This window comes from Phoenix dactylifera, chromosome 2 (genome assembly GCF_051530095.1).
Source record: "Phoenix dactylifera cultivar Ajwa chromosome 2, Ajwa_hap1_PhDact_Kaust_v1.1, whole genome shotgun sequence".
NCBI lineage: Eukaryota > Viridiplantae > Streptophyta > Magnoliopsida > Arecales > Arecaceae > Phoenix > Phoenix dactylifera.
Genome location: NC_143191.1, coordinates 8,190,261 through 8,206,447, shown reverse-complemented (window position 1 = coordinate 8,206,447; position 16,187 = coordinate 8,190,261). Strand labels below are relative to the sequence as shown.

General features: G+C 37.8%; 1 protein-coding gene across 1 annotated transcript; it reads right to left on the bottom strand.

Moving 5' to 3' along the window:
• Positions 1-2,390: 2,390 nt before the first annotated feature.
• Positions 2,391-6,861, bottom strand: LOC103721007 (receptor protein kinase TMK1-like). Its single transcript, XM_008811021.5, has 3 exons — positions 6,326-6,861; positions 3,917-6,243; positions 2,391-3,103 (listed from the first exon to the last, which is right to left on the bottom strand). The coding sequence occupies exons 2-3, from the start codon at positions 6,231-6,233 to the stop codon at positions 2,592-2,594; spliced, it is 2,829 nt and encodes a 942-aa protein (XP_008809243.3). The 5' UTR covers positions 6,234-6,243; positions 6,326-6,861; the 3' UTR covers positions 2,391-2,591.
• Positions 6,862-16,187: the final 9,326 nt, after the last annotated feature.

Sequence of the window (16,187 nt, the reverse complement as noted above, 5' to 3'; positions counted from 1 at the left end):
TGCAGCTTGAAGGCAAGGTCTAAACAAATTAAACCCTGGATAGTAGTAAGAGATTAGGAAAAGAAGGCCGTTCGGTGATCTAATAATTTTTCTTGCATGTTTCGAGAAAATTGCAAGCTTGAATCATGTAATCACACATAGCTAATAAAAGATTAAGTCGACAAGAGGATGTCTGTTGAATCACATGAGGCATGTGGTGCATGCATGATGGCAAAAGTAGAAGGGATGATAATTTCTTTTGGTAGTCCAGGGACAATATGAGTAACACCGCATAAAATGTTATGTAATACATAGTTAAAGAAGCTCACTTGATACCAACATGTTGATGTATGACTTTCTAATCAAATTGCTAATTGCCTTCTATTGGTGTTGATTATTTTAATCATATGCCTTTGTCAATGCCTTGTAGTTTAAACCACAAATGCAATGAGTCTGGCATGATCCCATAAAAAAAAGACAAAAAAAAAAAATGAATCAATGAAATCCTAGAAGCAATGAATATGATCTAGAACATCTAAGAAAGTTTAGAAAATGATCGATCAAATCTAAGCTAATTCAACCCGGAACTGGGGAAGAAAAAAAGACACAAGATTCAGCCAATCCAAAATATTTACAGTTATCAAAATAGTTTATCTTCCACTTCAAAGAGGAGAGATGAACATCAACCTTCAACCTCCAATTAAGAGTCCAATAAAAGGTATAAGACTAACATAAATTTTATATCAAAACCAGTTAATAACATGTCAATTATTTTGCAAATTTTAGCTTGCATGATGTTAGATAAATATATTGGATGAGCCATTAACTTAAAGAATTCATTGAATCCTCATCATCTCTTCACTCACAAAAGTTATTACTCCATTCATCAGATTGGGAGCTATTTCAACATCAATGAAGAATATATTGGCATGCATCCATCTAAAAGATGATTTAAGAGTTTCAACATTATATAAAGACGCCATGATTATATCTAGGTATCTACTACTTCCATAACAACTTCATGGAACTGTCCCTTTGAACAAATAACCATTTCATGCATCATCTCATATTCTTCTTTTCCAAACAACAATGCCATGACCAGAATGGTAGGTCAAGAAAAAGCTCAAGGAGATTGTCATTTTTTGCGACACTGATTATTTTCTTCACACACCTACACAGGAAGAGTCCTCTCCATGACACCATTCTGTAGCTCAAACACATGGTAATGTGCCAGAAGAGGCCCATCCTTTATGATAGAAAACTCTCTCTCTCTCTCTCTCTCTCTCTCTCTCTCTCTCTCTCTCTCTCTCTCTCTCTGTGTGTGTCTAACAGCACAAGCAGGAGATGTCATCCAAAGGCATTTGATTCATTCTATCTCAAAAAATTCTTTCAGTGACAGGCAGATGTTTAGACGAGCCAATCCAACTGAAGACCGAGACTTCGTCTAACAGAACAACAGAGACAAACCCCCTTTCCCTTTCCACCGGTGTCCATTTGTCGACCCACCCACAAGCCAAAAGGATGTCCAGTGGTTGATTTGACTCTTATGACAAGATTAATATCTGAGCTTCTAAGTATATTTCAACTTAGCTTTCAATTGCAAAACCTCATTGCTTTGTCCTAATTCATAGTTGTTAACAACTTGCTTCAAGAATGCAATCAGTCTTTGTGGAAAAGAGGAATCCAACCATTAATAGATGTCTTTTTGTAACCCTGGCAACAATACTTGTTCCTCGAGCACTGTTCATAAGAAGAGAACAGCTGGTTCTGCTGTCTTTTGTCAAACTTTGATCTTGACCTTTGGAAGAGAGAACATTGGGAGAAGACAGGTAGGTAGCTTTGCTTGACACCACTGTAGGATTCTTGCATTGAATAATGGTGGAAAGGGAACAAAAAATATTTCGGAGCTGTGCCTCCAGTTTAATTGGCATGCAAGATTGGCCAGCATAACAATCGAGATTTACACACACCAATGATGAAAACATCCAATAGAAAGCAGCAAGAGATAAAAAGAATAAGTTGACAACAAGATAAAAATAGGATGGGACCCAAGGATATAGAGATAAGAGATGGTTTGGCTATTTATTTTCTTGAAGATGAAACAAACTACTGTTTCAAGTTTCAACAGCCCGGATCAAGAGGTTCAATGTAACATATTTCATTTTCAGAAAAAAGACTTGGATTGCAAAATGTCATAAAAATGAGCAGAAAACTGCATAAAGATTAATTTTTCTTCATATTTTTGGCTGCCAATTTGAACGAATTTTCATGAAACGGCGATCCTATCACATTAAATTTGCACATATCACAGCTATTGAAAGCAAACCAAGGCAGCAAAAGTTCATGATCTCTCTTACTATTTACACCATTTCCAGAGAAACAGGCCGAACAGAGAGGACTGAACACATATATTTTGATATAGGATAGCATTAGCAAGAGACATCTAGCTTCATTCACCATTAACAATTACAGAACCAAATAGAAAAAACACAAACTTTGACGCAAACATTAAGTCTCTCAAAATATCTCTAATTATATGGATTAAAAAATAAGATAAGAAGGATTTGCTAACACGAAAATTACAACAAGCAAAGGACACGTACTAAGCTTATTCACCGGCCATCTGCAGAAGTGAAGGACTCCGCAAATCCAGCAGGCCTGGCTGGAATGCTTCCCTTACTGTCATCAAGGCTTACTGAACTGACATTTGTGGTGCCATCAGCCGCTTGCCATCCTTTTACCATTTGAAGGAGGGGTTGGCGCAAGTCAATGCCCAAACTTTCTTCTTGATCATCATTCATAGGCTTCCATTTCTCAACCAGTGGAGCAAGCACATTTACTGCATAGCCCATGTCAGGCCGTTGGTGAGGTTCTCGTGCAGCACAATGGCCTGCAAGCTCTGCAATGACCGATATACTTTCAAAGGCCTCATCCGTGACATCAAGCGATGAGTCAATGACAGCCTTGAGCTTCTCCTTACTGGTTTTCATGTAATAAAACCAAGAAGCTAGATAACGGCTTTCCTCAGGCCGGTCCTCATCAAGTGCCGCCAAACCAGTCACTAGCTCCATTAGCACTACTCCAAAACTGAAGACATCAGCCTTTGTTGTGATTTTTCCAGTCACTGTTATAATCAAGACAGCAATATTTGAATCAATATGGTTGCTTTCATAAAATAATTTGCTAAAATAAGATGAACAAAAAATTGGTTTCAGCATTAAGCTAGAATAGTAACTTGTTCACTGTTTGTTATGTGAAGGAGTCTTCAGAAAAGATCGATGATAGACATATCTTAAGACGTAGTTTCAGATTTCACAGAAACAATTATATACGATATAAACTACCTAGCAAAGATTAAAAACTGAATCTGTGGACAAATATATTAGCATTAGAGCATGCATAATATCATTGTCAAACTTTAGTTCCAATACAATCCAAAAAAAAATCATGAAGGGCATACTTACATAAATTAATGGAGTTTAATCTCCATATATCAGGGTTGAGAATTTTTTTTTTCAAAAATTCAATTATGTCCAGATAGTCATCAGATTATTTCTATAAAAATAACAAGCATGTCAGAAGCTCTTAACAACAAATTAAGGGCCCGTAAGATAACCCCATCAATCCGTATAGTCTGAAAATCTTTTACATGAATGAGCACAGAACGAAATGGAAAACAAAGATATACAGGGGAAAGATATGCAACATTTAAGAAGTGCAAATTGCATACAGATGTGCTCCATATAATAAAAAAAATTAAATTGAGTAAGCTAGAACCCCACAACCACCTGCAAAAGACAATCTTTAAACATTTTATCCACAACTCCAAATTTAGTCCCAAACATCCAAAGTTGAATCTCCTTTTTCTTTTGAATTATGATTAGCAGATCATATGTCTATTCATATTTAGTTGGAAAAAAAAATTGAGAACCCTTACCAGCATATTCAGGAGCCAGATATCCAAACGTTCCTGCAAGCCTAGTCGCTACAGAATTTTTTCCATCGGGTGCGAGCTTAACAAGCCCAAAATCTGCAACTTTTGCCCTGTAGTCATCACTAAGAAGTATATTTGATGGCTTAAGGTCTCTGTGGATGAAGGACTGATGAGCCAAGCTATGAAGATACTCCATCCCACGTGCAACATCCAGTGCAATATTAAGCCTCTTTTTCCAAGACAATGGCTCCAAATTGAGCTGCTTCCACTGAAAAAGATGCCTGCTCAAAGCTCCTTGTGGCATGTACTCATAAACTAGAAGCCTCTCATTGCCTTCCACAGAATAACCCAATATGGATACTAAATTACGGTGTCGGACCTTTGTAAGAACCGCAATTTCTGCCTGGAATTCATCTAAAGCCTTATTACTCAAAACAGCAGCCTCCATTCTCTTAACTGCTATCATCGTTCCATCATGCAGTTCTCCTCTATAAACTACCCCAAATCCACCCTTTCCAAGGACATTTTCTGGGGCAAAATTTCGTGTTGCATTACGAAGAACTTGCACTGATATTACCAAGTTCCCTCCATCGATCACATGAAGGTTGCTTGCACCACCATCCATTCCAGTCTGAAGATCACTACCAGCTGTGCTGTTGCTGGCATTATTTACAACCACAATTTTGACCATGTTGTCCTCATCAGATGGGTCTTTAGGGTGGATAACAATTGAACTTGGTGCTGTAAAAGCGCTCTCTTTCCTCTTCTGGCGCCAGAACAAGAGTAGAGAGACTAGTCCTATGATCGAAACACCAACTCCAACTGGAACAGCAATTATCAGAACATTCACCTTATTAGAATTTTTTGAGCTAGTATTTGATCCAGATCTCCCACCACTAGGAGAGGAAGATGAACTTCCGGGAGGTGATGGGGAGCCGTTGCCAGATGGAGATCCTGAAGAATTAGAAGTTGTGAATAATGGATTTCCATGAACAAGTACTGTCACATCATTACTGAACTTGGGAGCAGGAGGAGAGAGATTGTTTGAAGAAAGATTCAACATTTTTAGGGATTTCAAGCTTGTTAAATTTTGAGGAATCGTGCCAGTAAGATTGTTTCCATCAAGTTTGATGTCGGTGAGAGAATCTAATTGACCAAGGGAAGGGCTGATGGTGCCATCCAATTGATAGTTAGGCAGATTTATGACCGACACCTTATTAGCAGAGCAGGATATCCCTAACCAGCCAGAGCAAGGATCATTACCAGACCATAATTTAGCGAGCTTCAGCGGGTAATTCACACCTTGGAGGAAGTCCAGAAGTGCGGTGACTTCGGGCGAGCAGGGAAGCCCGGGAGTGGACTGGCAAAAGGAATTCTGAGAGTAAGTGAAGTTGTATTTCACTTTTGGAATAGGGCCCATGAAAGCATTGTTATCCAATTTCAGCGACTGGAGCTCCGGCAGAGCGGTCAAATTCTCCGGAATGATGCCGACGAGCTGGTTTCCATTGAGCGACAGCTGCGTCAAAGAAGTGCAGGCCCCAATCCCGCTCAGGATCGGACCAGTAAAGCTATTTCCATGAAGCCAGACCTGGGTGAGCGCCGTCATGGAGGCGATGACATCGATGGAGCCATTGAACCCCGGCCCATCCTGGTTGTTCAGCCACAGAATTTGCAGGCTCGACCCCGAGAAAGTCGCTGGGATCTCGCCCGAGAGATTGTTGTAGGACAGCTCCAAAACTCTCAGGGAAGACATCCTCCCCAAGAAGTCCGGCAGCGGGCCGACAAGATTACAAGTACTCAATGTGAGATTCATCAGCTGAGCTGAATTCTCCAACTCCTGAGGCAGCGTCCACCCGGTGCTCTGATTCAAGGGGTTCTCATCCAAAGACATGACCTGCAATTCGGTGAGGCCGACGAAGAAATCGGACGGAATGGTGTCGAACTGATTGCCGCTGAGATAGGCATACTGCAAGTTGGACAGCCCGCTGAAAGTTGGCAACTTTCCACTGAATTTGTTTCTCTGAAGGCCAACATTGCTGAGCATCTGGAGTTTATTCAAATCTTGAGGGAGAGAACCACTCAATCCAAGATTCGCGACCTGGATCTGGGCTACCCGGGAGCCCGCACAGTAGACATGTTTCCACTTCTCGCCGCAGGGGTCGGTGCTGCCGGCCGGCCATTGCAGGAGCTCCGGATTGTCCAATCCCTTCCGGAATTCGTCGAGGATGGCCATGTCATTCTGGTCGGTGACGCCCAAAACCGCCGAAATGAAGCACAAAATGGCACAGAGAAGAAGAAGACGACCGGTCCAAGCCCTCATGGCAGCCACTCTACCATTCAAAGCAAAAATAAACATCGAGACCAGCTAAAATCCAATAGCAAGAAGAAATTGAGCAAGAGCAAGATACTTACAATGGTTACAACCCTTTTGCTTCTTTTTCTTTTTCATGCCATCAATCGAAGACTCTCTGATTGCTGAACAGATATCCTTTTAAGTTAACATAATCTGCAAGGGTTTCTAAAGAGATGGGAAGGAGGAACGGAATAGATACTCGCAGGCCCCGAACACCAAAAGCTCCATCTAGGTTGGGATTTTTCCTCCCAATCCCATTCCTTTTGCTTTCAGGCCATCAAAAGAGAGGGCAGAGGGAATATATGATTCAGATCTCTTACTAAAGACCTAAGACCTAAAGGAACCCACTTTTTGTAGCAAAGGAGAAGCTTCCCTTGCTCTCCAGTACCACCGAGGCTTTCCTGCCCCCATTAACGCCTCAAATTCCTCCGTTAGTGTTGTACATCAATGAGACACCAAAGCACGAAACTGTGGAATTTCCCCAAGAAAAAGAATACCTAAAAGGGCGGTGGAGGGTAGAAGGCGTGTGCTATGACTTTGAATTTTATCCTAGATTATATATATATTCTTGATGGTGTTTCGACATTAATAAATTATGTCTTAATACCCGACAGTGGATATATAAAAATAAGTTTTTTTTTTTCATGGACACCCTTCTCAATATCAAATTTTATATAAATGTCCTCTCAAATTTATATTTGCATATATACCCTTATAAACATTTATTTTGCTATCCTACCCTTCTTTTATTTTTGTTTTTACATACATACCCACGCCATTTAATACTGTTAAAAAATTAACGATTTTAAATTAAAATAACTAAAATACCTTAATAGATAGATTGGTAAAAAGAAACATTTATAAGGCAATCTTAATGAACGACAAAAAAATAAGTTCAAAATTTTATTTTTTAATTAAAATAAATATATTTTTTATTAACGATGTTAGAAAAATCTTTATATTAGAAGTATCTGTACTAAAATAATATTTTATGAGGATACAAAAATAAATATAAATTTTAAAAATATATGCACATAAATTTAAATTTTTAGAAGAATATTACTACAAAAATCACTATAAAAATTGCTTCTCACCTTAAAAATATACGTATATAATTTCTAAGACCTTCAGTTAATGATTTCTCTGGCGAGGAATCAAACCAATCGATTTTCTTATTAATTAATTAAAGCTTTCAGGATTACATAGCCTAATTAAGTATGGGGAAGAATGTTTATATGTATTAATTCTGGCTTGTGTTTTTGCCTTAATCTAGTGAGGAAGGACTTAAATATTGAGGTCATGATTCGATCAAACCAGATTGGGCTGTGTTCATTATTATTCCTTCTTTTAAGTCATACATTCCATGAGGTTTCGGGCAGCCCTCCTGCATTGAGTGTCCTTCACACATAGTGAATGATGGCAATGTCGTCAGGCTAGCTTTTATTCATTAGTTTTCACACTCTTCACGGCACCATGTCCACCATGAGGGACCACCAATGGTGATGATGAGTTCTCGCTTTTGATTTTGCTTCATAACTTAATTACACTTATAACCTATCATATATTAAAATAAAATTATCTTCCAGTGGTTCAATTAACCTCCAGTATTCTATGTAGCAGGTTAACCCTCCAACCTCCACTATGGCATGAAAGGCAACAAGTAGAAATGCAATCATGCAAGAGTTAGGGTTCACCAATTCTATCTAAGATGGATGGTTCCGAAAATTAATGATATTTGTTATACTATTAGGAGAAGCCTAAACAAAATAGCATGTCCTGTTAATGAATTTGTCTATTCGGTGCTCTAAAATAGATGAGTAATCGTTCATTTCTTTCTAGCTTCTCGCCAATATTTAATGCGAGAAGCTTAATTAATCATAATTGCATGAACCAAACCATCATCTCACACCTTTTGTTCGCAGCGAATTTAGATTCTAGATGGTATATCTATCTAACAAAGCCATATGCTTTCAACTCATATCATACTACATCATATGGTCATCCTTTTGAAGGAGACACCTTAGTCATAACCTTAGATAAAATATTAATGCTCGAACAGGGAAAAAAGAAAATCTAGAGATATAATTATAGAGGATATGTACAAATTTTTTCTTCTTTTTTATATTATGAAAAATTTTTTGCTTCTTTTTTATATAATCTTCTCGTTAAATAACGCCGACGAGCGGCATGTCATGGTTAGGCTATATAATACTAGAAGTTAGAAAGATAATTACTATTTAACCATGCTCTCATAAACAGTAATTATTTATTTTTTGATGACTCCCCTCAGATTAGTCAAGGCTGCCGCTACCAGCCAATTACATTTTCGAATAATTTAATCTGCCTATCTGATATGAAAAAATAATTTAATCTACCAGGCTGAACTTTTTTTACCATAAACGAGAACCAGAAGCTTCTTCAAACTTGTCTTCTCCGTGTTGTTCCTATTTCCAAGTCAAAAGCCGAAAGCGAGAATCGAATTCTGATGGCCGAGGCTTGGCGACCCTTGGAGATAGGGTTCGAGTTCTATCTTTGAAGCGAAAGAATGATTGACCTTTTTGTCCGCGATATCAGCCGTTGGATCGCGTATTACACGGCTCGCAAAACATTCCAATCTCACCTTGCCTCCACCTGCACAGATCTCGAAGCGGCTATTACACGATCCAACGGTTGGCGGCGCGTAAGAGGGTGAATCAAAGGTGCAGCCCGAGCCCGTTGGAGATCGCGGGGGAATTCCATCCGACCGACGCCATTTGCGTGGGGTCCACGCGGAGGAGGTGCCTTCCCACGTAGCGTTCGGCGTGAGCCACCCACTAGAGCAAGACAAAGGGGAATATGTGGGACCCACAGCCCTTTTTGTCGCTGCTTGAGGTTGTGGGGCCCCAGTTCTCTCTTTTATTTTTTTCTTTTCTACAAGGGAGAGCTTTTTGTTTCTAACGTATACAGCCATGGGCCCGGCGAGTCACAAAAAAAAAAAAAAAACAAAAAGCAATAACAAAAAGGAGTGGAGACCACCATTTCTCCTCTAATATCAAAATCTAACCTAATTGTCATGGTTGTATCAAGTTAAACAAGCATGAACTACGACCATTTACTTAATCTAATCCAAACTGAGAGCATCCAAAAGTTTTTAGGTTGGCAACTAACACCATTAACTTCTCAATCATCCGTTTGTTATCTATTTATATATGGACTGTATATAGTTTTATATGAATTAGTATATTGAGGGCCGGTGGTGGCAGAGGTACCCTCTACAATATTCATGCATAATTAAATGGCCATCCGTTTATGCTTTTTGGACTCAATAGCACCCATTTTTATTTTTATTTTTATTTTTATTTTTTATACAGCAGTAACTTACACCAGACGTATATGAGTGCATCCAAAAAAGTCAAAAAAAAAAGTTGACGGAAAAAAAGAAGAAACAAATTCGAAACTCTTTCGGAGGAACTTTCCTAAATGATGTACAGCATAAGAGGCAACTCAGTCAGCAGCACTATTCGCTTTCCGATAAACATAAGTAGCCCAAAAGGGAACAACCCCCTCCCCCCTCCCATGAGCCAATAGATATGCCGAAGTAGCGGGTGCCGATCAACATAGCTGTGCTGGCCCTGAATTCAGTTGATCACCGTAGCCGAGTCACTTTTAACATATATAATGTCCGCTCCCTACTCCCAGAACTAACTTGACATGGATAATGCTTTCATTTTGGCTCTCAACTCTGCTCCGATGATAGGCTCATTGAAGATAGTAACCACTCCTGTGCAGGGGTTTTATTAGAGGGGAAAATCTGGAAATATTTTCATTTTATCTTTAGGTTTTTATGGAAAAACTTTGCATTACCCTATCAATATTCTATTGGATACCTAATCTGATAGTCTGGGCAAAGTCTGGGTATGGCAGAAGAGTTGTTAAAGAAACAACTCTAATAAAACCAAACAGGGCCCTTTCATAAGGTTTCATCATCCAAACAGGTCCATTACACTTTGGTGATGGTTAGCAAAGTTAAAGTGGAGTTCGGAGATGATGGGTGGGAACCATCTGCACACTTTGGTGATTGGTCCGAGCCCTTTTCGCTTGTTGATGAGCATAGTTGAGGAGGCCCACATAGAGGAGTTTTGGACATTACCCTGCTGATAGAATTATGAGGAAGTAATGTGATACTAGGCATGCATTAAAGAAGTGAAACCGAGAGGAAGTGGGTGATATCTTTCTCCAAACGAAGGTGTTGGAACAAATCATTCATATACCGCAGCAGAGAGAGATCGATGAGGTTGGATTGATTGATTTAGATTTGCAGATTCTTCGTGCCTTTGTATCCAACTATCACAATCTTTTTAGGCAATAAGAGGAGTTTTGGAGGCAGATATCACATATATAATGACCTGGGGAGGGAGATCGTAACACCAATTTATTTTTTCATAAAGCCACTCATAAATTCTATTATGAATTAAGATGAGTCATTATTAGAGGATTTTCCTAGAATTCACAAAGTCCTTCTTCACTGCCTTAGGGAGAGATGGTGTCCTAGTTCAGAATGCTTGATCCCGGACCTGCCACTAGTAATTCTATTGGATGAGGTGAGGATCAATTGTTTCTAGGCTCAGAGATAACTAAAGCTGAAATTGTGAGCAAACCGCAATCCATGGCCTCAGAAAAAGCTCCTGGTCCAGATAGTTTTCCTTCGAACGAACTTAGTTTGAGAACTCCAAGCTTCTCTAATATGAGAGTTGATGCAGTTAAGGCAGTGTCTCACTTTTCAGGATTGGAGTAATCCTTGATTCTTCAAAGTTCACCTACACTAATTCAGTCACTACAGTTGATACCACAACTAAACCTTCACACTTTTGACCCATTAGTCTTTTCTCTACCCTCTGGAAATCGTTGGCCAAATTTCTTAACAATAGACTAAAGGTTTCCATAGGAACAAGCAGCCTTTCTTTTGGTTGGAATATCACTGATAGCTTGATATTGGAACAAGAGTCTATACACACTCTTCATCGTGCTCGAGGAAACTTCGCTATAGTAGGGGTGAAATAGATATGGAAAGAGACTATAACAGAGTCAGCTGAGGTTAATTGGAAGCAGTTCTCAAGCATTTTTCAGTTTCCAGATAAATGAGTGAATTGGATTCATGGATGTACTCTTAATCCGTCCTTTTACTATGCCTGGGAATTGCTCCTCTGCATCAAACTCCATCATGAGTTTAAGACAGGGTTGTCCCCTGTCGATTGACTTATTCGCTCTTTGCTCTGAGATTCTAACCAGATCACTAAATCTTGAGATGAGTAGAGGTAATCTAGGTTTTGCCATTTATTATATGTGGATGACTCTCTCTTGCTATCTCAGGCCTGTGTTACAGATTGTAGTGCTTAAGTCATTCAAGCCAATTGTGACAGCAATCTGTGTATCGATGTCACTTTGAGTCTGGGGACTGATCATCATACAGCTAAACTTGTGCTGAGCAATCAGAAACACTGATTGATTGTGTCAATATCTTGGTGGTCCACTATCAGGACAGATCACCAAGCATAACTTACATCCTGTTATGGACAGTATCATTGGTCCGCCTTGCAGCTCAAAAATGGAGATTTCTCTTATTCTTTAATTTGCAAATCTCACATATACATTTGTTCTCTAACAGTGCTTTTATCCTATCATTTGACAACCTTAATAGGGTGACCGAGTCCTTTTTGTATGGTCATGACTGTGATAGGAGGAAGTTGCATACTATTCCTTGGGTTTCTATCTGCAAGCTTAAACAATTTGACAGCTTGGTATAGCTGATTTGAGGAAATGATGGATGGCACTACTAAACTTGCAGGCAAGATATGCAACTTCAATCTCTCCTAGCCAGGCTACTTCATGCTAAGTACAACTTTTCGGGTCATTGACTCTTATATTCTCCTACTAGAAATGCCTCTATGACTTAGAAAGCAATTTGTAGACATAAGAAATGGAATTCATCTCAACCTTGATTCAAAAAAGCACCCCTACCTAGAAACTATGCTTATTGCTGCTAACTTGGATCAATTTCTAAACTATCCAACAGCTAGTTGCTTTATAACTGATAGCTGTTGAAACTTGCATCTATTTAACCTCTGTTTCTACAATTCATCAATTGGAAGGTGATCTCTACAACTTTTGTGAATGGTGGAGACCAAGGCCTTTTGTGATAGGGAGAAAACTTAAAACGCAATATAAAAGTCAACGAGGTGTATAATGGAACGTTGATGAGAGAAGGTGGTGCAAAGGAGATCCATGACAAAGTTAGCTGTTTCATCTGGAAGGTTATTCAGCATGGTATTACTACTGAGGACTTGCTACATAGTAGATGCATGGGTTTTGGTACTTCCTCTAGGTGTCATATGGAATTGAGACTATTAGTGATTTATTTTTTCTTGTCCCAAAGTTATTGATATAAAGGTCTAGAAACCCAGGCACTGCTGTAAACACAAAGTTGTAGCAGAATAGGTCTCAACAAAAACCAGGGATTCAGAGATAGTTCTGAATTTATGCAAGGGAATGCAAAAAATTGTGCAAACTGCTGGAATGAGACAAGACCTAAGTTTTACAATGATGGAATACATGCACCAACAATACCTGTTGGAGATGAAGTAGGCCAAAACAACCATAACCAGCCAAGAATTATAGAGAAAACAAAGCAAGTGACATAATAGAAATGTCATCGATATATCACTGAGCGCATGAAAGGCACTACCACACAACAATAAGAGAAGAATTCACTATAATAATCATATAATAAAAGCATAATCTTCCAAAACTTTGCCCTACATTTTGGGGTATTACAATAGATTGAGGCATACAAGATTACCTCCCTTTCTTGCCCTTATCCTAGAGAGATTCCTCTCCAAGCTTCTCTAGACTTAAGAATGGAACTCCTTGCTCTGATCTCTAAGTCTTCTCCTGGCTTGGCTACAAGAATTCTTCTAGCTTTTTCTCTAGCAAAAACCCAGAGGAACCTCCCAATCTCTTCCTGTCTTCTTTTGCTTCTTCTCCCCAGCCCAATACCATCTCACTAAGTTAGGACAATCCTCATGGGCCGAACCAATGTCACAAAATAGGCCCAAGACAGTGTGGGCCTTGTGGAACATAATAGGTCACTATGAACTTAAAGTCCCCTCAAAGGGTTGGACCCTGTGGCATATAAACACCAGACAATTTTAATAAGACTTGCACTGATGGTCTCCAGGAATGCCCAGCACAAAGCTCCTTGTATTTACTGGGAACCCTCAGAACTTGACTGCGTTAATATTAATTTTGATGGCCCATGTAAAGTTGATGATCAATGTCGATGGTTTGTGATCTGAAATGTGGAGGAGACAATTCTTAGGTGGATGATTCTTGATTGTATGTGTTGAATGTAATAAGGATCTTGTTAGGAGGGAATTCACTTACATCAGTATCTTGGATACGATCTTCTTCTAATTGTCATCCCATTCTTCAGAGCCTTGAAAGATAGATTGCTCCTTTTTTTTTTGGATAACTCGTATTTTGTCAAGCAAACTAGCCTATGAACTTCATGGTGAACTGGTTTCAGGCTCAATTGTTGTAAATTTTTGGTTCTCTTATTTTTCTTTTGGTTTTATGCTCTTAGGAATGGCTAGCAATCTAGATTTTGCTTATGTTCTTTTGTATTCTGTTGGAGAGTTTTTTTCCTGGTATCAATCTATCTGTCTATTCTAGAGAGAGAGAGAGAGAGAGAGAGAGAGAGATCGCTTTATTGTTATTTGTTTTTTTTTTTGTACTACTTTATTGTTATTTGTTAAAGACCTTTAATATAAACTAGAAAATCAAGGATTGTGAAATGTGGCATTGAGAGTGGCCTATGAACAAAATGATGGTGAGTTTACAGATTGTGGAAAACTATTTTTTTAATTCACCTTTTGTCTTGCATTTTATATTGTTTTTAGTTTTTGTTTACTTTTATCTAGGTCAACTTTGAGAATGAATTTAGCATGCCATTTTTTCAAACATTTTGCAATATGTAAGATTTTTTGATCGTGGCAATTTCTTCTCCTAGTCTTTTCACCTTGGATATCAACAAATACTTTATAACTCCATTCAAATAGGCCTTAAAAATAAAATTTATTGAGTAATGTTCGATATAATTGCTTATGACAACCAATCTACGAAGTACATTGTGATAGTTTCAAAAGCAACTTTCTAATAATAGTCATTAATATTTTCTTATGATTTCATCAGTCAATTACATGAATGGAATGCTTTTCAAATTATTAACATATAAATCTATAACATGGATTGAAAGCAGTGCAAAAAGAGACAAGACTATAACATTTGATAGTTTATTTTGAGATTAGTAGAGAGGGGACATTGTCTATTAAGGAAATGAATGTAAGAAATATATATTTGGTGGGCCAAAATAGACCAATCTCAATTGTTATTGCTCCTTTTAGATTAGATAGCTTTGATGCTCTCTTCTCGATTTGATATTATTCCCTCTAATTAGTGGTTAAAGGGAAAGATAGTTAGATCTCACCAATATCATATCAATTTGATATCCTTAAACCTTTTCATTTTTTAGAAAATGCTGATAGATTCTTACTATTTATGGGTGATTTTAATTGGTGGGGATAGAGATGTCCAAAAATATGAAATTTAAACAGAGATACTTAGGCTATGAAGGGAGGGGAGCTTGATTTAAGTTTGTTTTGATAGTTTCAAAAATCGCCTAAATTAGATCAAAATTAAATTGGGTTGGGTCTAATCAACTAGCAAGCATGGAATTTAATCAAATTGAATATGCTTAAGTAATTAGTCCATAAATCATTAATTTAGATGGAAAGAAGGTGGAGTTGAGGGATAAATCGAGTTAGCTGATTCAAGTAAAATTAGTAGACTTAGAAGGATTTTTTTCTTAATTGGGCTCAAAATTGGTCAGTTAAAGGTGGATTTGGTCAGAGAGTATATCAATCAGGTTGAAAATGGAATGAAATGGAAGAAATTAAATTGAAATGAAGGAATTTAGGGTTGAAAATTTGGAGAAATCAATTAATTGATACAATTGGGTTCAATTATGCTCAATTGAATGTATAATTAATCCACTGAAGTTGGGATGAGGTGGATTCTAACTATTTAAAATTTAATTGAAATAGAAAAGGTGTAATAAAATAAAGGTTTGACAAAACTAAATAGCCTCGTTTAGATGCTTGATCACTTATTGGTTTTAGGCCCAAAGCTGTATAGAGGATGCTTTGGGGCATCTACAACTACTATTGTTTCTATTATTATTATGTTAATGATCTACATGATTGTGCATTTTGGAAGTAGTGCAAGATGGATATGTTTCTAGGTTTTTTCCGCTAGATTCAGATTTTCCTAAGAGTCTAGTAGCTATTAAAATGTAATATGAATTTAGGATAGACAAGCGTTGAGAGAGACACAAAGTTAGGCCGAACTCAAAACTTTAACTATGTTGTTATTTGACAAATATATATATTTTTTGAAGGAAAGTTCAATATCTTACATATGGATTTGATGGTACTTATTGCAAAAGTGCAACTTTGATATAAGTAGCATGGTCTTACTATCATGGTTTCACATAAACTAATCTCCATCGATTTTAGGTTAACCATTTTGATCATCAATTTCTTCTTTCACATATTAAAGTATTTTCAAGGTGTATGATTGTGTGAGATAAATACCAAAAATTTTCTTCCTATAGAAATGAATATCTTATACCTTGAAAACAATTTTTATTTAAGAACATAACAAAGGTATTAATCATATTCAGTAAATTACACAACTATCACAACAAATGATCCCTAAATCAATCTTTCTCTATTGCTAGCTACCAAAATTTACTAACCTAACAAACTCATATGGCATGACAAATCAATAGTGACAAAATATATTCACCTATATCTGCAAGCCTTTATG